This window comes from Chelonoidis abingdonii, chromosome 1 (assembly GCF_003597395.2).
Source record: "Chelonoidis abingdonii isolate Lonesome George chromosome 1, CheloAbing_2.0, whole genome shotgun sequence".
In the NCBI taxonomy this organism is placed as follows: Eukaryota; Metazoa; Chordata; order Testudines; family Testudinidae; genus Chelonoidis; species Chelonoidis abingdonii.
Window position 1 is genome coordinate 303,983,299 of NC_133769.1, and position 21,330 is coordinate 304,004,628.

General features: G+C 41.6%; 1 protein-coding gene across 1 annotated transcript in view; it reads left to right on the top strand.

The window, feature by feature from the left end:
* The window catches only part of DIAPH3 (diaphanous related formin 3), a 560,319-nt gene that overhangs the window by 274,087 nt on the left and 264,902 nt on the right, over positions 1-21,330 (top strand). Inside the window, exon 19 of the mRNA XM_075061558.1 lies at positions 4,674-4,768. Within this exon, the coding sequence (XP_074917659.1) occupies positions 4,674-4,768 (95 nt within the window). The remainder of the gene's footprint in view (positions 1-4,673; positions 4,769-21,330) is intronic.

The following is a 21,330-nucleotide window of genomic DNA, read 5'->3' on the forward strand; positions in this document are numbered from 1 at the left end:
AGGGACCTGGGCCCGCGCCTCTACTCAGGTCCCTAACCCAGAGGGCATGGGGTTATGGGAATCACTGCTGACAGCGTTTTTCCCCTGGGTTACTTCCGTCTCAGACCACGTCAGCTTGTGAAAGGGCTTCTCGCTCTCTTCTATACACAAGGCCTGTGCCCTTACGACTAGGGTTTCTGTTGGGTACTTCCAATCCCACCGCAGGCACTCCTCCAAAAACCTGTCTCATATTCTCATCTGGACAAACTCTTCTTCTGCTGCAATCTGCACTTGCTCCAATCCAACCTGTTCTGCTCGCAACTACCACCCTGTCTGACTGAAGCACGGGGTTTATATCCATGACTGGAGGTCGGCTGCTTAACTGGAGTCAGGTGCTCTAAAGTGAAGTCAGGTGCTCTATTGGAGTTCACCGCTGTTCTAGTTAATCTAAAGAAACCTTCACTCCCTGCAGGGCAAAAGGCCCCTGGCCTAACACTACTAATATGCCTACTCTGGCCATGCTGTATCACATATCTCCCCCCCCCCGCTCACCACCAAGGGGTTTGAACTACTCGGGACGAGAGGCAGTGTTAGGCGTGAGAGGGCCAATCAGCGTTCGTGTTGGCTTCAGCCCTATGCTGGACCCGAAATGGAGGTTGCAAGAGAGAACACCGAATCTCTGGCGTTTCTTTCCATGTTCCTATCATCCACGGAGCGGGGCGTGAATCAGTCACAAGGGTAACCGCCGCCCCAGGATAGTAAGTGGAGAGTCTCCATAAGCCCATTTTATCGCAGACATTCTCTTTTCAACAACAGCGTATTTTTGTTCCCTGGGAGGGCTTTCGGCTGAGGTACAGATGGGGTGCTCCTCACTCCCTCTCCACTCCCCTCCTCCAAGGACACTAGGGGAGTGATTAAGAACTGGTTCAGAGGCAAGCAATAGCGCCCTGAACCTACCCCAGAGAAGAGAAAAGCACGAGACCCAGAGAACAGTACCGGCAATTTGCCACAGTATGTATAGTAGAGCTGTCAAACAATTACAAAAAAAAAAATTGATTAATCAGTTTTAATTGTACTGTTAAACAACAGAATACCAATTCAAATTTATTATAAATATTTTGGCGGCTGTTCTACATTTTGAAATATATTGATTTCAGTTATAACACAGAATACAAAGTGTGCAGTGCTCAATTTATATTATTTTTTATTACAAATATTTGCATTGTAAAAGTTCACCTCATACAAAGTACTATAATGCAATATCTTTATTGTGAAAGTGCCACTTAAAAAAATTTAGAATTATTATTTTTACACAACTGCACTCAAAAATTAAACAAGGTAAAAATTTAGAGTGTACAAGTTGAAGCATGAAGGGGCATATGACTATTTAGCAAATTTGGCACCTTGCAACGCGGGCTACAACAGTGCCATGTGGATGCCTGTTTTCACTTTCAAGTGACATTGTAAATAAAAAGCAGTCAACATTCTCCTGTAAATTCAAACAAACTTGTTTGTCTCAGTGACTGGCTGAACAAGAAGTAAGATTGAGTAGACTTTTATTTAAGTGAATTGAAAAATATAATTTTTGTTTCTTTTTTACAGTGCAAATATTTGTAATAATAATATTGCTAGTACTGCACACTTTGTATTCTGTGTTGTAATCAAAATAAATATATTTGAAAATATAGGAGAAGATTCAAAATATAATAAATTTAAATTAGTATTCTATTATTGTTTAACGGTGCTATTAAAAGTGCTATTAATCATGACTATTTTTTAACCTAGTTAATTTGTTGTTAATCAAGTTAATTAACTGTGATTAATTGACAGCTCTAATTTATAGCAGTGAAAGTATTCTGCCCCAAATTACTTTGTTTAATAACAAATTGGAGCTAGTGGACATGAACAATTGATCACGGTCCTCTTTTTAAAACATATTTGAAGACTGTTATCAGGTCTCCTACAGTCATCTTTTTCTCAAGATTAATCATGCTCTTTTTTTAACCTTTCCTCACAGGTCAGGTTTCCTAAATCTTTTACCATTTTTTGTTGCTGTCCTGTGAACTCTTGAGTTTGTTCAAATCTTTCCTAAAGTTTGGCACGCACAATTGGACACAGGAGTCTAGATGAGACCTCACTAGTGCCAAGAAGAGTGCAACAGTTATCTCTTATGTCTTGTGTACAACACTCCTGTTAATACATTCCAGAATATTAGCCTTTTCCACAACTGTGTTACATGGTTCACTTATATTCAATTTCTGATTCACCGTAACTCCGAGATCCTTTTCAGTTGTACTGTCTCCTAGCCAGTTATATCTACTTCACATTTGTCCATTTGATTTTTCTTTCCTAAGTGTAGTGCTTGCACTTGTCTTTACTGAGTTTTGGCTCATTGATTTCAGAGCAGTTCTCTAATTTGTCACGGTTGTTTTAAATGCTAATTCTGTCCTCCTTTTCAGCTTTTTGTCATCTGCCAGTTTGATAAGTATACTCTTCATCACCCAAAACTTTAATGAAAATACTGAATAGTACCAGAAACAGGACAGAAACAGAAAACCATTGATAGCTACTCTTTGAGTATGGTTTTTCAACCAATCGTGCACCCTCCTTATAGTAATTTCATTTGGACAACATTTCTTTTGTTTGCTTATGGGAATGATTTTTGTAGGAGTGTGTCAAACCCTTACTGAAATGAAGATATATCCTGTCAAGTATTTCTCTGCCACCCATCCACTGGGCGAGTAACCCTGCCAAATAAGGAAATGAGACTGTCTTGAGATTATTTGTTCTTGACAAATCCATGTTGGCTGCTATTTATCACTCTATTTTCTTCTAGGTGCTTACAAATTGATTTGTTAAATCATTTTTACTAGTGTTCTTCTAGGTATCAAAGTGAAGTTGACCGGTTTATAATTCTCCGAATTCTCTTGGTTTCCTTTTTTAAAGATAGGTACCATATTTACTCTTCTCTGGTCCGCTGGGACCTGATCTCTGTCCTCCATGATCTTGGATAGATAGTTGCTAACACTTCCAAGACTAGTTCAACTAGTTTATTAAGTATGCTCAGGTGAATTTCATCAGGCCTGCCTACTTGAATACATCTAATTTATCTGAATATTCTTTGTTGCTTTTCCCTATTCTGACTTGTGTTCCTTCCTCCACGTTTTTAATATTAGTTGTGTTAAGCATGCCCAGGAAGATGATGATAGCGATTGTATGGGGCAAAGTGGACTTGGATAAGGCTGGAAAAAGACTAATTTTCTCCTCCCCTTGTACTCTCTCACTGGGTGATGTCTTCCATTTACATGATTTCAACTACTATCTCTATGGTGACAACTCCTAAATCTTCTCCACTAGATGTCTTCCTTCATCCAAACCTGCATTTCAGTCTGCCTTTTTTATATCTCCTGGATGCTCCATCAAGAGTTTGAACTTAATATGGCCAAAACATGAGCACCTATTCTTTTAATCTCTGGAGCCTTTCATATGTCCCTGTTTTCTGTTAATTTTCTCAATGCCACCATCCTTCCCATTACTCAGGCCCATAACTTGAGGGCCAACCTTTATTTCTCCTCCTCCTTACATCCATTTTATATCCAAATATTACTTCTTCCTTCTGCACAGTATTTTTAAAATGCAACCTTTTCTGTGACCAGATAGCAAAACTCTCATCTGAGCTGTCAATCTCCTGTCTTGAGTACTACAGCTTTCCCCTTTCCAAGATTTCCAATACTCATATTTCCCCACCCAGCCCACAGAAAAGAGTTGCAAAGGTGTAATTTCTGGCCACATCAACTACCTCTTAGAGTAACACCACTGTCTCTCAACAACAAGCTTAAACTGTGTTCTTGCCTTTAAGATGCACCCTCTTCTCTCCTTATCTGAGTAACAGCATAATCTTACTATTTGTGGTCTATTATCTCTTACCCTTTCTCCTGTTTTGATAGGCTTTTCTTGCATAATATCTGCAACTAGATTGTAAGATATTCAGGGCACAGATCTATTGTCTTATTTTTATGGTGAGGTGCCTAGTATTCCATCTGGTACTGTAAAATAATAATGATAATCACTAGAACAGATGAGGAAGGTTGAAGAGAAGATGTGGAATTAGGAGGGTAGTTGGTCCATGAGAAATTGCTTATTAAATACTGTGTATGAAGAAAATGTTGGATAGTTTATAGTACAGCAAACAAAAGCATTATTAAAGGATTGTGATTGTTTTGCAATTTGCAGTGGTCTAAAGTCTAAATTTGCAGTGGTCTTGCTCACGGACTCAACCCCCCCCCCCCCCAAAAAAAAAAAAACAGGGGAGGGGTGGGAGAGAGAGAGAGAGAGCTGAGATCCCTGTGCAGTAAAGGGGAAACATGTAAAAATGGTCACCCAAGTACAAATAATATAGTAAATGATGAGTGACTCTCCTAGAGCAAGGACTCTCTTTTTGTCTCACTTGCTATGTTACTGCAGCATCTGTTGATATAGTGATTCATCTGCCAGGGGACTGGAAGAGCCAGACTAAAAATTATGAAAGCTACAAAATCTGCATAAAAAGTTTTATCTCTTATCCATATTATCATATGCTATGTTTGGGTGGCCTGTAGAATTCTACAATCCATTTAGTGTTTATTTTGTAAGTAGAGTGAAAGATCAGATTCTTACTCTATCTCCATTCATTATGTATTATGTTTTCGTTCTAGCAATTTTCCTTGGTTCTTTCCGAGTGCCTTATGAGGAAATCAAAATGATGATATTGGAAGTAGATGAAACACAGCTGGCAGAGACCATGATTCAGGTATGTAAATTGACAGGCGGTTTAAATACCAATATTTCAGTGTAAGCGTCTCATTAAACAGAAACCTGTTACTGACAAAAACTCTTAACACAAATTATTCAGCTGGAAAATCATTGCTGCATAATTAGTCTCTTAGCATTTCTAGTAAGCAAACAAAACTCAATCTTTTTTACATTTGCAGAATAGATAAATCTTATCTAAACACTTGAATTTATATTCTGCTTTAGTATTTGTTTCCTTATTACCAGCATCCAGAATGCAATTCTACTTTATGTATGTATTCAGACAGATAAACCAGTATTTAATAACTTTTTGTTTCTACCATACCTGCAAAATGTTTTTTTGTGGAACACTCTGTATTACCTTCACATGTATTGCACAAAGCTGTCACATTGTTCCTGGTCATGAACTAGGCAGAAAAAGATTTTTCTTTTCAATTAGAGCTGACATGATCTGGGATCCTACCTTCAGAAATTCCAGAAGCTGCCCATCTGTTAATGCTTCCCTGGAGTGTAATTGTACAGCACTTCACATTCCACAGCATTTTATTCAAAGCAGAAAATCAATACAGTTGTATTTGGGTACAAAAGAATCTGATTCTTAATATTACTTCTATTCAAAATATTATTTAAAGAGTGATAAGTTAAAAAAAATCTAACTACACTCAGTGGAACATAATCAACTGATTATGCTACAAATACTCTATAGTTCTGCATGACCTAGGCTGAAAAAATATCATAACTGCATGTTGCAGACAGTGTTTTGGGATGTACTATATAATAAATAAGTGTACAACACTGAATGTTGTAATTTTGCATACCATGTATTGTTCCTTGAATTATTGAATCAAAACACTTATTCAAAGAATAGTATTCCGTTGAACTGCACAAGAGTTCCTTGTTCGTTCATATTGTAAAGTTTCAAAAAAGTGTTCAAAAACCATGTGGTTAAAGAAAAATGTTTGGAGTTTTCTTGAACTACATGGATCCAAAACAATTAAAGTAGTTGTATGTGTTTCCTTGGGCACTTGTTTTATTGCTAGTTATTGATATGTGTTTGCTAATGTGACTTACTTCCTTGGTTTCTTTTTTTTTTCTTTTAAGGTTTGTTATGTGGTAAGTCAGAGTATCTCAGGATCTAGATGTTTTTATAATAAGCTGTCAAAAGTCTAAAATATTAACATATTATTTAAAATATGTTAGAATTTATTTGAAAATTTAAAATATTGATAGACCCACAAATATGGTCTTCTAGTCTGACCCCCTGTGTAACGTCGGCCATAGGACTTCCCTGTATTAATTCCTGCATTAAGTCCAGTAGTTGTGCTTGAACTAGAGTACATGTTTTAGGGGAGGAAAAAAATCCCATCTTGATTTAAAGATTTACTATGATGGAGAATCCAGCACAACTCTTTACAAGTTGTTGCAGTGATTAATTATCCTTATTGTTAAAAATGCGTGCCTTATTTAGGGTCTGAATTTGTCTAGCTTCAACTTCCACCCTTTGATTCTTGTCATATCTTTGTTTGCTAGAGTGAAGAGCCCTCTATTATCAAATTTATGTTCACCATGTAGATACCCACTGCCGCCTCCATGCCAGAGTCCCTCACTGTGGAGAGGAAAGTCTCCAGCAGCAGGGAGGCATCAGGCAGTGGGACAGTACATTTTTTAAAAGCAGTGTAGATGGCGAGGCATTCCATGGTGAATAGATACATACCTGGTATATGCTCACAAGGTTCAGGAATGTCTTTATTCACCTAAGCAGTGCTTCACCATCTATGCTATTTATACCTGTTGTAGATGGGGGAGGGGCTAACCATGTATGTGCTGTACCTCGAAAGGACTGCACAGTGTAGACATACTGATATATTGTGAATAAGTATTTCATCATCATATAATAGGACTATATCATCTGGTTTTTCTTCCAAACAGAGAACAGAAATATTTATTTGAACACATCTGACTTCTCTGTGTCATGATTAACAATTCTGCTACTGAAAAATCTCCATGTTATTGTCCTAACATTCCTGGCCAGAATCTTCTTAAGTCCTTTTGCTTCCTTTAACAATTTTCTATACTTAGCTTCTGATTTATATTGATTGTTATCAGCTTTCACTTTTTTCCATTTGGTGTGTGATTGTGCATGGGCATGTGGATCTCTCTCCCTCTCTATCATTTTAAATATAACAAATATACCAAAATACCTGATTAATCATAATATATAAAGTAATTACAAGGTTAGAATAAAGGGAGGGGAAGTGACATACTTATCTTCAAGATCTTCCTTTATCATAGACCTTTAAAATGTCAGCCTAAATTGCTTTGATTTTTCTTTTCAGGCATTCCCCTTCTGCAAAATGCTAGTTATTTGTTAGCTGTGAGGTCAGCCATATGACTGAGCCAGGAATCAATGTTTGGTGGGGATCAACTTTTCCATTTTTGCAGGTTTAACTTTTTGGCAAGGAAAGCTACATATTTTAAACACGCCACCTTGTTACCAGCTAAACTCCAGGTATCAGGAGTATATCCAAAACTAAAACTTAAGGAAGAGGGCTCCGACATATCATCAGATATCAAATTGGTCTTTTGACTCACTTCATACCAGAAATTCTTGATTCAGGGCACTCTCCAAACTAATGTAGCACCAAGTAAGTTACATTTCCAACAGCAGTCAGCATTTATGAAGCCCATTACCATTAGTTTATGTAGTGACCAGTATGTTCGGGGGGGGGGGAGGGGAGAAGTCTTTTGTTGAATAAGTCAGAGTCTCAGATTTTATAGATGCTTTAAAGAAAAACAAAAAAAAATGATTGTTTTTATAGCTGCTTTTACATCCAGTATAAATGAGGCTGATTTTAAAATCCGTATAGTCTTCTTTCTTGACTATGTAATTTTGACTTTTTGGGGAATCTAGTATAATGTCCTTAAACAGTTCCCAATTATCATTCTCATTATTCTGTTTAAATTCTTTCTCCCAGCTGATTTGGCTCAATTGTTTTCAGCTTTATCTTTCAGTAAAAATGTAGTATCTAAAATGTATACCATATACCAGCATTCATTGTAACTACTATGGTTGGGGGTCTGCCATTTCTCCTGAGGATGGGAGTGAGTCTGATTACTAAGTAAGGATTGAGAGACCTATCCTAAAGTTATTCTCTTCAGAAGTGATTTTTTTTTTTTTTGTTAAGGATGTCATTTCCTTGTCATTGTGTTTTCCTTCTCTTGCCCTAAGACACTGAATTAACAGACAATACTATGATACTTCATACTGGCAGCAAGAGAGCAGAGTTGTAAACATAAATCTCACCTTCACAGGATGGTGAATCTGGCACTGGCAGTCTTTCCTCTTGGCCTCTCTTTACTGGAGGAAACCTTATTATTCCTGTGTTAATTCAGACCTCTAAAGTTGTGGTGTTTTCCTTCTACCCTTTTTCCTGCCTCTTCCTCAGCTCTGTGTGGTTACCAATATGAATCTCTTGGGTTGGAGCTGTGCATCCAGATAATTTGTCAGTCGAGGTCTTGACCCATGGAAGAATGAGTGTGGAATGTCAGGCTCCATCTCACTCTTCTAATTTGGGAGCCCCAGGTCCTGAACATCCTTCTCTTTGTCTGCAATGACAATCAAACAGTGGTGGCTTCTGACATCTGTTAAGGAGGTACTGGCACTGCTCCCCTCCTTTCAGAGGTATGCTTTTAGGTGTTTGGCTAGAACTTGCCTTCTAGTAATAGTGCTGGAGTGCTTTTAGACTGGCTCAGTCAGAAACTGTTAAGGGAGAATACAGCCCCAGTTCTTTCATTTTTGAGGCTATTGCCAGAGTGTAAGGCAAGTTATTTTCTTAATGATATCCACCAAGTGTCCTTATTTTATTTTCAGACTCCCCATCCCCTCCAAGCCCTCACACTCCTTTGCAGTGCTTTTTATGGAGTTGAAATGGGAAAGTGAGATGTTTCTTCCACTGCTACCGACAGTGGTGAAAAAGGTCAGACAGGATAAAACTATTTTTCCTAGCTCTATAGTAACTCCACTGCTGTTGGTTTTGAGATCTGACAGGCCTAGAAGTGAACTCTTCTGCGAACACTTCCCAGGATGCTAGACCTGCTCTCTGAAAGCCATGTACTTTGCCATTACCTCATCTCAGGGTAGCTGCATGATCTTTGAAGGAAGTCTTTCTTAAAGGGAGGTTTCTTGGCTGAGGTAACAGAACAGCAACAGAAAGCTTGTTGTTGCCTCTCTTTTATTTTGATCTGGAAGATCTCTATGGCCTGATGTGACATCAGACCATTATTGGTGTCCTGTTTACTTCTGGGTGTTTTAGATTTTCTTCCGTTAGTATTCAAAAAGGGACTCAGACTAGTGATTCATCAAGAGATTCCTCAGTGGGACTTGATCTACATCCTGCAGGATCTAATGCAACCCCCAGTTGAGCCCCTCATGCCGGTTTCTTTCCTTTAGGACAGCCATTATTGTTCCAGCGATTTCAGACGGAAGAGTAAGTTGAACTTCTTCACGTAGTCTCTCTGACTTTTTGTCAGTTTTTTCCAGAAAAAGTGGGGGGTTTTCAGTCTTCCTTGGAATTTGTTCCCAAGGAGAATATCTAGTTCCACCTGAACAAACCCATATCTTTTCCTCTCTTAGTCCTGGCATTTCTCTCCCCACCGTTCTGAGGTCCAGAGATAGCATTTATTGAATGTTGTGTGTTCTCCGCTACTTTTTTTTTTTCTTTTCCCTTCTTGACTTTAGAAAGTCAAAGCAACTGTTTGTCTATTTTGAGGGTTGCAACAGGGGCAAGACTGCAGATAAAATCACTATAGTAGAACCTCAAAGGTATGAAAACCAGACTTACGGACTGATCAGTCAGTTGGATACCATGTGAAACTGGAAATAAGCAATCAGGCAGTAGTAGGGATTTAAAAAACAAAAAAAAGCTAATATGGTACTGTGCTTGTATTGCATCTTAAAGGTGGCCACATCTGGGCTGCCTGTCCCTACCTCCACCCATGAGGTAGCCACTTACTGGTAAGAGGTGAAGACACTGTTCAGAGTTACCAACAACTTCCATTTCCAAGGTGTCTGTAATGCTGAGGTTCTCCTGTATTGCTAGGTGCTGGTGTGAGGTTGTGCTCTCACAGTGTGTAATGAGGCTATGGCCTTGTTCCCAACTTGCAAGATGCCATGTAATGAAAGAGTTTTCTGCTTCATGGGCAGTGAATGCTGAGCCTTCATTTCCAAGGTATGTAAGGTGGCAACGTGGTTGTCTCCTCAGTATTTGTATGTCTTTATCTCTGCTTCTCACGATGCCTTCTTTGGCTGCAGGCTTCTGCTATTGACACAGTAAGGTAGCTCTGCTTCCTAGGTTTACTGCTTGATACATGCACTGTGTCTCTCTTAATACTCTGTCAGAGGATAGGAGAAGACAGACAGACATACAAAAAGGGAAAATTACTTAGCTGTTTGTCATAGTCTCCTCTTTTTCTTATCCTGTCTTCCACCCTCCTTCCCAGTGGGTGATGTGCTCTGCCTGTTTATTATTACCATTGTGTTTCTTTTTCTCTGCTGTCTGCCATTTATCCATTGTCACAGGAGGGGAGAAGAGGAGGATATGAAAAACAGAGCTACAGTAAATAATTTTCTGTTTGAAAATCTGTCTCAAAAAACACTAATGTGCTCCTACTCAAATAACCCAGTCTTGCACATAACTGACTTCTGCCAATAAATAACAGAAACAAAGCTGTCCCCCCCGACTCCCCCCTAACCATCCACCATAATGAGATGTAGACTCTGAAGCATATTTTGAACTATTTAAATATTAACATTGTTTTTCCTCTGTTTCCCCCTTTCCCTCCAAAAAGGGGAGGGACAATAAAGAGAAGAAATATAATTTAACCTTTAAAATGTAACTAAGTCATCCCTCGAGTGTTAAGGTTCTTAGACTTGTGTTGTCTTGCAAAGTTGGTTAAATTTAACCGCTGAACTAGTAAATGAAAATACTTTTCATGGACAATGTAGGCAAATTAGAGATCCTTAACATTTGCATTTCTCTTTCCTGTTGTGACAGGATATCCAGGTCTAGGATCTCAGAGAGACATAGAGCTTTATTTATTTAATTTATTTATTTTTAACTTATCTGGCAACTAGGCCAGGTGAGTCTCATTAGTGAAGGCTTCAGAGGATAAAAGGTGGTGTCTACTGTAAGGCAGGTGGCATAGGATTAGACAGGGGAGAGTTTTATTATTTTGTTTTATTTGTAGGCTCTTCTATAGTGATGATCATAGTAATTTTTGAGAACCTCACAAACTTCTGTTGGGGAAAATCTCCAGAAACAGCTGGCTCAGGAGGAAGTTGAGGCTAAGATTTATGTTTATTTTTTTCTTAAGAATAAAGAAGTACGGCCCATGTAAGGTGTGAGTTTTGGATGCTAAACTCGTCTGTCTGTATTAGATTATATTGAGAGATGATGGGGACTCGCTTCATTCACATTTGATACTAATAGTGGAATTTCTGGTCATACCGCAAAAAGGAGAAAAATAGAGGAAGTTCTGAAATGGTTGGCTGTTACAGCAGCAGCTAAACCAGGCTGCACCACAACAGGAAGAAACTCTCAACAAACATAGATTCAATTTTTGAAGATGAACCAGACTGTCATCCTGTCCAAGAGAGACAAGAGCTTCAGTAGGAGCTGATTCGGGGGTCACTAGCCCAAGTTGTGCTGCCCAGCTGCTAGTAAGGCCAACCCCTTTCTTGCCCAGTCTGAGACTAGAAGATGCCCAAAGGTGTTTATACAGTCACTTTCAAGCAGATAGGCACATTATCTCAGTGTAGGATGAATCCAGTGCCATATATTTGACCCATTTTTCTGATAGGAGATGTACAGGCTTTGTGCTGGATATATACTCTGGTGCAGAGTACTATGCTGTGGAGGCTAATTTATTGAATTGATTGGTGTTTCAAGGGAGGAGTGTTTCCATGGGTTTCCAAATGGGCTGCATTCCATGGAAATGTGGTCAAGTGCCTTCCCTGGTGCGTAAGAGGCCAGCAATTAATTTTCTCAAGCTCAAGAACTGTATGTTAAGGAAAATAACGGTTGTATTTATATTGAAGTGGTGCTTGGTTAGTTTGCAAACTTGGATGTGCCTACAATAGCTGTCAGAGTCTGTGAAACCATGTGTTCTTGTTCGAGTAGTGTTCCTACAGGTGCACCACTGTAGGTGCATTTGCGTCCCTTCACTACCAAAGTTCTCTCATCAGTAGCAATGTCTGTTCAGCCCGCATGTGTGGTGTCCCCTCCTCTTGATCTGCTACGAAGCTAACCAGTGCTACACGGGTGAACCCCACTCAGTTCCTTCTCAACTGCTCCTGGCTAGAAACAGACCTAATAGCAGTTCGTTCATCAGATTGTTATTTCTCTTTGAGAACTTCAGTTGTTAGTTAATCCTTTTCTTATTTGCAGAGACTTCTTTATTTTCTCTTTCTTTTAAAACAAACAAACAACCCCCCCCCACAACCGTAAACCATTCCCCCTCCCCATTCCCCCCCCATCTGTCTGCCACAGCACAGGGTCTTCCTGGTTCACCAGGCTTTAAGAAGTGCCTCTCGTTTAAGGAGGCCATTCCTGTAGTGGATAAATACTACCAGTGCATCTGTTTCATCAGGGAAAGTCACATTTCCTCAAAGTGTGGTCTCTGCCAACAACTCAAGTCCAGATGTTGGAAGGACTGAGAACTGGAAATAAAACTCCTCCTGATGGAGGTAGCTCTTCAGCTGTCCCTGTCCCTGGACCAAATGGCACAAGTCTTCCCCACATCCTTTGTGATCTAAGGAGTATGGATCAAAGAAAACAGCCATGGAACCCTCGTGAGGCTTCAAAATAGAGAGCTGAAAAGATCACTAGCACATTTTGTATCATCAATACGAAAACAGTCTAAACATGATATCTATAGCTCATGAGGGTCTGAAGTGGCAGGTACCACTGATGCACCCAAGGATCTGATGGGCATAGGCACTGAAGCAACAGTACCGACAGATAAGGCAAAGAAAAAAGACAGAATCACCCCCAGGAACAGGCTGCCATACCAGCACTACCATTGGCACCATCAACAGCAAGCCATCCCGCCTTGGAGTGCTTGGTTTGGCCCAGATCACCAATCTGTTCAGTGCTGTTGACCCACCATCTGCCCTGAGTAGGTAAGCACCACAAGGCATTCTAAAGACCTCATGGTTTCTGACATACCCAAGTCTCCCTTGCTCGCTACCAGGGCTTCAGTACCAAGTTTACTTCAGATGCAGGAATCTTTGCCGCTACTATGTCATGCACCTCCATTCTCCAGTGGTGAATCAGATAACCAAGAAGAGGAGATCATCTACCATCACTCCTCCCATGTTCCTTATAGTGCCCCCTGCCAACCTGGGCCCCCTCAGCCATATCCTCCATCTGCTCCTCAACGACCCTACTAGTATGGTCAGCTGTGGGCACCACCAGTAGGACCCTTTCCACTATCCCAGCAGCCCTACTGGGATCCCTGGGCAGCGTATAGACTCTGTCTCTCCTGAGCATCTGGTGTGGCCTACCATGAGCCTTTGAGTCCTCTTCCTCAACCATGGTGTCCAGAACCTGTGAACCTGCCCAGGAGATCATGTAGGAAAAGGAGGGTGGATTTGAGAAGGAAGTCACACCATAGCCCACACCATAGTCTTCCTTCTCTCCAGACAAGGCAATGATAACCCCCCACCATCCCTACCCAACCACTTCAGGCTATTTCAGGATCTGGCAAAAAGGGTGGCAGACACATTGCAGATGTCTCTTGAGAAGGTAAAAGACACCCATCATAAATTCCTGGCACTCCTCTTCTTTCCCCATCAATGAGGCCCTTCTGGACCCAGCCAAGCTTATATGGCAAACCTCAGGATCTGTTATGCCTACCTGCAAGTAGGCTGATGAGAAATATTATAGAGAATTTTTTTTTTCCCATTTTCTCCTCCTTCGTCTCTCCCCCCCCCCCAATTAATTCCATTGTTGTGGATGTGGTTAACTCCTGAGGTCACCCAACACCATGTGAAGTCCATCCCCTGTGATAGAGACTGAAAGCACCTCGACCTATTTGCGAGAGAGGCCTTTTCATCCACCACACTGCAATACAGAATTGTAAGCTATCATGTTCAGACTGCAAAATGACTACATCAGTTACGTCAAGCTTAATATATTTATTGATCAGCTACCAGAGTCACAATGTGAACAGTTTCATGCCATTGTTAGTGAAGGATGACTGGTGTCCAAGAAAGCACTCCGATCAGTGCTTGATGCAGCCCCCACAGCAGCCCAGTCCATCTCTACAGGTGGGGCTATGCAGCTGATTGCAGCTATCTGGCTTCTATAAGAAAGTACAGATAACAGTAGAGGAGGACCTCCCCTTTGAAGGCACTAAATTGTTTGCCAAGGAGACTGATGTGTCCCTCCATATGCTCAAAGATTCCAGGATCACTCTCCAGTCATTAGGGATTTATACACTTGGACAAAAAAGAAAATTTTGTCCTCAACCTCATTATAAAATCATGCACAACACATTTTCCAACTCAACTCTGTTATGAGCCTCAAAGGGAAAAATCCAGATTTTCCAAACCTTAAACCATCAGACCCCCAGTTTTCCTCTTCACAACAATCCAGTTTATAACATCAATTTTGACATCTTGGTTGGGGTGCTGACAGACCACTCCCCTGAACACCAACCCATTGTATCCTTTTGGGTACTGCTTTGCTTTATTCTACATTAACTGGGAACAAATAACATCTGAGAGATGGCTTCTGGAAATCATCCACATAGAGTACTCCATCCACTTCACCTCCCTTCTCACTCTTCCCCATCCCTCTCCAAGGACTCTTCTCATGAGAGTTTATTACAAGAAGACATGGATAATCTCCTCCGTCTAGGAGCCACAGAGCCTGAACCTTAGCACCTATGAGACAAAGGTTTTTACTCCTGGTTATTTCCTCATAACCAAAAAGAGGGGAGGTTGGAGATCCATACTATACCTCAGAGCACTGAACAAATTTGTCAAAGATCAAAAATTCAGGATGGTCAAACTAGCAGCAATGATTTTGTCTTTGGAACAGGGAGATTGGTTCTAGGCCTTCAACATATAGGATGCCTATTTCTACATATTGATCCTACCTTCCCACAGATGATTCTTCAGTTTTACCCTGGGCCAGGACCATTACCAATACAGAGTACTCCCCTTTGGCCTCTCGTCGGCTCAGAGAGTGTTCCCCAAGGGCCTCTGCATAGTGATAGTTCATGTACGTTCCCAGGGGATTATGATCTACTCCTGCCTGGATGATTGTCTCCTCAGAGCCCGCTCCTTCAACGAGGCCTTCCAGGTCGCTCAAACTGCTGTAGACTTCTTCACAGAGCTGGGCCTACAAATCAACGTCCAAAATTCAGTGTTCAGCCCCTGTACAATCACCTAGAGTTCATAGGAGACAATCTTGACTCATTACAGGCAAGGGCGCTTTTAGCCACAGCATGAGTTCCACATCTTTCTATGCTCATAGAGGCAGTAAAAAGCAGCCATCAAATATCAGCCAGACACAGCCTCCAACTTCTCGGACATATGATACATCTGGAATTGCTCACATCAGACTTCATATGAGGTGCCTCCAGCTGTGGTTTAACTTGGTCTACGGGCTGAACAGACAGATTAGACAAACCTCTATCACTGCCCACCTAAGTCAAACACTCCCTGGACTGGTAGAAAGATCCAACAAATGACTGCACGTGGATACCCTTCTCGCAAACTTCCCCATTGTTACTTCACACCAGCAATACATCCCTAATAGGTTGGAGTGCACATCTCTACAGGCTTGTGACACAGGGCAAGTGATCGTCTGTGGAGATCTCTCTTCATATCAACTTTATTGAACTCAGAACAGTTAGGAATACCTGCAACAACTTCCTTCTGGTAATCAGAGGAACACACGCAAGAGTCTTGACAGACAATATAGCATGCATGTACTATATAAATTGCCAGTGAGGCACCAGATTTTGGTCTACTTGTGAAGAAGCACTAAAGTTATAGAACTAGTGCATTTCTCACAACGTCACAATATCAGCGGCTTACCTTCCAGGAGTACAAAACATGATAGCGGACAGTCTCAGCTGCAAGTTCCCACATGGCCATGAATGGAAGATGAACTCACCAGTACCACATGACACATTCAGATGGTGGGAGACACCAACTATAGACTTGTTCACCACTTAACTGAACAAAAATGTCCATGCTACTCCTCCAGGACAGGACTAGAACAACGCTTTTTAGGGGATGCTCTCCTTATTTGAGACAAGGACATTCTATATGTTTTTGCCCCGTTCCCTCTACTAGCGGAAGTCCTGTTAAAATGAGAGAGAGAGAGAGAGAGAGGAAATGTCATACTGATTGCTCTCTCCTGGTTGAGACAAATGTGTTACCCTTACTTGTCACAATTGGCATTGTGCCCACTGATCTCTGCAACCCATTCCACACCTCTTCTCGCAGAACGAAGAACACGTTCTTCTTCCCAACCTGTGGATAGTCCCACTCAAGGCCTGGCTGCTTCACGATTGCAGTACATAGAAAGATCCTATTCTGAGGACATACAGAAAGTGGTTACTACACAGTAGGAAATCGGATACTCATTGTACTTACCTGCAAAAGTATACCAGGTTTGAGGTTTGTTGTAATTCCAAACAAATTTCCCTGACATCTACTACTCTCCTAATGGTTCTCGGTGATATACTGGCTCTCAAGAAATCAGGGCTATCTCTTGGTTCACTCAAAGTTTACCTAGTGGCCATAGCAGCCTTCCATCAATAAATAAAGGAATACTCAGTGCTCTCATACTCAACGATAATATGATTCCTCGAGTAAAATTAAGCTTTTCCCCCTGCTTAGACATCCTACCCCAATATGGGACCTAAACTTAGTAGTAAAGAGCCTGACTAGGCTGCTCTTTGAACCCATGGCTATTTGTTCGCTCACATACCTGTCTGTAAGGCAGCCTTCCTAGTCTAGCCCCCTGTTCTGAGACAGGACGAAGTAAACATAGGTCAACTCTGACAGGTAGTTGTCTAAACGGTTAAATAATTCCAGTGATGGGGATTCCCCAACCTATACCAATGATTGGAAGCCTATACCAATCCTTAACTATCATTATAGTTAGACAGTAGGTTTTTTCCCCCCCTAATTCTTCCTTGCTGCAGATTAAGCTGATTACTTTTGTCCTGGAGAACAATTGATCATGGCCCTTTTTTTATAACAGCCCCTACCATATTTGAAGACTGTTATCAGGTTCATCTTTTCTCAAGAGTAAGCATGCCTAGTTTTTTAACTATGATTTGTAAGTCAGGTTTTCTAAATCTTTTATCAAAATGCTCTCCTCTAGACTCTTAAATTTATCCACTTCTTTGCTAAATTGTGCTGCCCAGAACTGGACACAGTATTCTAGCTGAGGCCTCACAAGTGCCGAGTAGAGTGGGCATCATATTGTTGGCTCCAATTCAATTTGCAATACTCTGTAACCACCAGATACTTTTCAGTAGGTCTGCTGCCTAGTTGATTCTTCCTCATTCTGTATTTGTGCCTTTGATTTTTTCCGCCTTCTGAAGTGTAGAGATTTTCATGTCTTTATTGAATGTCATACATCTAAGAGGCCACATGGATGACTGCAGGGAAAAAAATCCCACTTATGGCCTTGTTTTCTTAGGGAGAAAGTGTCATGTTCTTTCCTGCTCTTTTGGACTGCTGGAGGTCTAGGGTGTCATCGAACTCATTGTTGGACAATGAAATCAAAATGCAGCAGGGAAACCAGTTCTTCTGGCGACACTGTCAGGAGTTAGCATGCAAAAAGCATAGGGGATAAAGAAGGCCAGCGCATTCCTGTAGTGCTCTCCTAAAGCAGCCCAGAACTGTTAGCCACTGTTACCCTTGTTCCTCAGCAAGAGTGAGCTTTGCTGGAAATTAGACTATGTGCCAGCTCTTTGCCATGCCAGCCTGTTTCAGCAGCAAACTCCTGAAGAGACTGCCAGTCTTTAACATTGCCTTGCAGGTAATTATCAGTGAACACCAGTTGCTCAGTTTTCTAGAGACACGTCTCTGTGCATTTTCCAGTCCCTCTCACTGAGCACTCACGGAAGTTGTTTGCTGCCTCCAAAGAGACAGCACACACCAGCCAACCAGCTTAGCTGAGGTCCCACACTTTATTTTAATATACAGTAGAGAAATAAAACAAGAATATATATACAAGCAGTTTGAAATATACAGCAGTTTGAAATATACAGCAGTTTGAAATAAAACAAGAATAAATTTATTAATAAAGAACACAGATTTAAGAGAGACACTTTCCAGTGCCTAAAACTTAGTTCAGGCCATCTATATCTTTGCCTAAAACAGTTTCTTACTTATTGGAAGCTATCAGTAGCTCTTGACCTTGAGGCCAAGAGGATCCACTGTTCACAGGCTCAAAAGGTACTCTTCCCTTTGTCCCCAAAAGGGGAATTCTGTGCCAAAAAAATAAAAAATTCTGCACGCAATATTTTAAAATTCTGCAAACTTTATTTGTCAAAATAACCCTACATATTCATGCCTATTTCATTTTTTGATTATTTATTGCAAAATACCCATCAGCAAATATGTCTGTAACAATACAGACACACACAAATTTTCCCCCAGGAGTAGAGAGTTAAAGAAACCCCTATGACAGCTCAATTCCTGTTTCTTGCCCTCCTGCTTCGCCCAGAGCCCTGCTGGGGAGCCAGACATCCACATCCCGCCCCCCCAAGTCCAGCTCTGGGGCCCCCTCAGCCAATACACCTGAATCCCCTCCTCTCCAATCCAGTTGTGGGGGACCCCCAGCCGAGACACTGTTCCCCCTCCACCCCAGAGCCCAGCTGCGGTCCCCCTAGCCCAGACGGCAGCCCCCTCCCAAAGCCCAGCCATGGCCCCCTGCAGCCCAGACACCATCCCCACTACTACCCAGAAGAAGAAACAGGGTCCCAACCAGACTTGTGTGGAATTTCCTGCGTGCTGCCATCTCCTGCAATCAGGGTGTGCAGGGAACTGCAGCTACTAGGAACTCTCTACTTACTTCCCACCCCTGCAGTGTCTTCTGTGTGAGAGCTGGACTCTGCTAGGTCCAGCGGTGCCTAGTGGCGGCCAGCAGCACTGCATGCCATTTCTGTGGGGGAAAGAAAATTATGTGCAAAAATAATTAATTTCAGCAAACTTCTGCATTGTGCAGTGGCACAGAATTCCTACAAGAGTAAGAGATGGAAAACAAAGGAGTTTTCTCCCCTTCTTTTTATAGTCTTGTAAACCTTTGAGATGTATTCCTTTGATGTGTATCCCTATATCAAGTTTTTCTTCTCTTTTGCTTGTGCAGTTGCTATGCTGTCTTCCTCCTCTTCTGGTTAATATGCTTCTCTGGTTGGTTTAATCACTTTGTTTACCTTAAATACAAAAATGTACTTCCACTGTCTTTAGCCTTACCTTGCTTAATTTGAATTGGTGACACAGGCAAATGGGCAAAACAACGTTCCTGTGTCTAGGGCACACTTGTGTGTCCCCTGCCTTCCAAAACACATTTGAAGAACATATTTCCAGCACATGTACATAACTTTTTCCACAACCTGTATACACACCACAGAATTATATTCATGACCAGCATGTTAACAGTTCACAGGAAACCTTATGAGATACATTTTGGATGCATATCGCAACTGTGTGTTGAGTGTAGTGAGTGTGTCAGGCCTGAAATAAGTCACAGTACTGTGGGTCCTCTGCCAGTCACTTTGAAAGGCTCTTAGGGTATAGCTGAGACCTGGCCTGACATGCAGGGAGGACTACTTCTTTGGAAGATAAGATTAGGGAGGTAAATCCAATCATCTGATTGAAACAGGATGCTTAATAAGATAAGTAAATACAGTAACTCCTCACTTAGTCATCCCGGTTAATGTTGTTTCATTGTTACGTTGCTGATCAATTAGGGAACATGCTCATTTAAAGTTGTGCAATGCTCCATTATTACATCTGGCTGCCTGCTTTCTCCACAGCTGGCAGCCTCCCTAGGCCCCCCTTCCCCACAGCGCCTCTCGCCTGCTGGCAGACCCCACAGATCAGTGCCTTCCCCCTCCTCCCCTCGCCTCTTCTCCGCAGCAATCAGATGGCTTGCGGCGTTTAGGAGGCAGGAAGAAGCAGGGAGGAGCAAGGACTCAGCGTGCGAAGTAGAGGGAAAGGAGCTGTGGGAAGGAGAAGAGGCGGGGAAGAGGTGGAGTGGATGAGCTGGGGGCTGAGCCCCCTGCCCCCGGCAAAGTCAGTGCCTGTGCTTGCAAGAACAGCACGAGGAGTAGCTAGACAATCCATCCTCTTCCACTCTCTGACTCCACCACCTCAGCCAAGCTTCATACACAACTATGATGACTGTAGTATTAAACTGTTTCTTTAAAATTGTTTAAAGCTTATACCTGTATTAAATTGTTTAGAATTGTTTAAAATATATATAATGCCTTCTGTCTGGGAAAAAATAAATTCCCTGAAACCTAACCCCCACCCCCATTTACATTAATTCTTATGAAGAAATTGGATTCGCTTAACATCATTTCACTTAAAGTCGCATTTTTCAGCAACATAACTACAATGTTAAGTGTGGAGTTACTGTAGGTTAATAGGCTAAAAACTGAGGTCAAAGGGAGAACACCCAGGAAACTATTTACTATGAACTAATAATAAGGGATAAAATAAGTTAAGAACGTCTAGATGAGGTAAAGAAGAAGTCAAAACATGGACAACATGTGGACAGAGCATGTGATAGAGGGACTGGTTCCTATTAAGTAACCAAATTAATCCTAAAATGTTTGATGCCATGTACAGTAAGTACAATGAGATATGTAAATATATATAAAAAAGAGAGTTTATGTATGATGTTGGAACTATGATGTTCCCTACATCCACCCCACTGTGTTTGAGTCTGAATAGCTCAGTGTACCATTGTTGTGTGTCAAATACAAAAATGTGAGTAGTCAAGTCTGGAGTTGAAAAAAATCTTGGAAGGAATCCCAAGAAGAGTCCACAGCCAGTATTCCCTTTATTTTTTTCATCCGTGCACATAATGAATTTTATGTGCACCAATATGGAGGTGATGTGTGACAAATGACCTTCATATTGGTGCACATAACAAAATTCATGTGGTAGGGGTGGGGTCGAAGGGTTTGTGGTGCGAGAGGGGGCTCAGGGCTGGGCCAGAGGGTTGGGGATAGGGAGTGAGGGCTCCAGCTAGGGGTGAGGTGGTGGGGCCAGGGATGAAGGGTTTGGGCTGCAGGCTGTCCCGGGGCTGTAGTGGGGGAGAGAACTCCCCCACCAGCTCTGTCTTGCTGCAGCAGTTCGAGGCTGGGGGAGAGGCGCCTGTTCTCGGCTGTGGCAGCGTGGGCTGGGCTGAGGGAGGAGCTCCTGTCCCCCAGCCACAGCAAGTCTGTTTTAGATTGAGTAGGGGTGCGGCTATAGTGTGGTGTGCTCCAACTATTCTGGTTAGCAGTGCAGTCCTT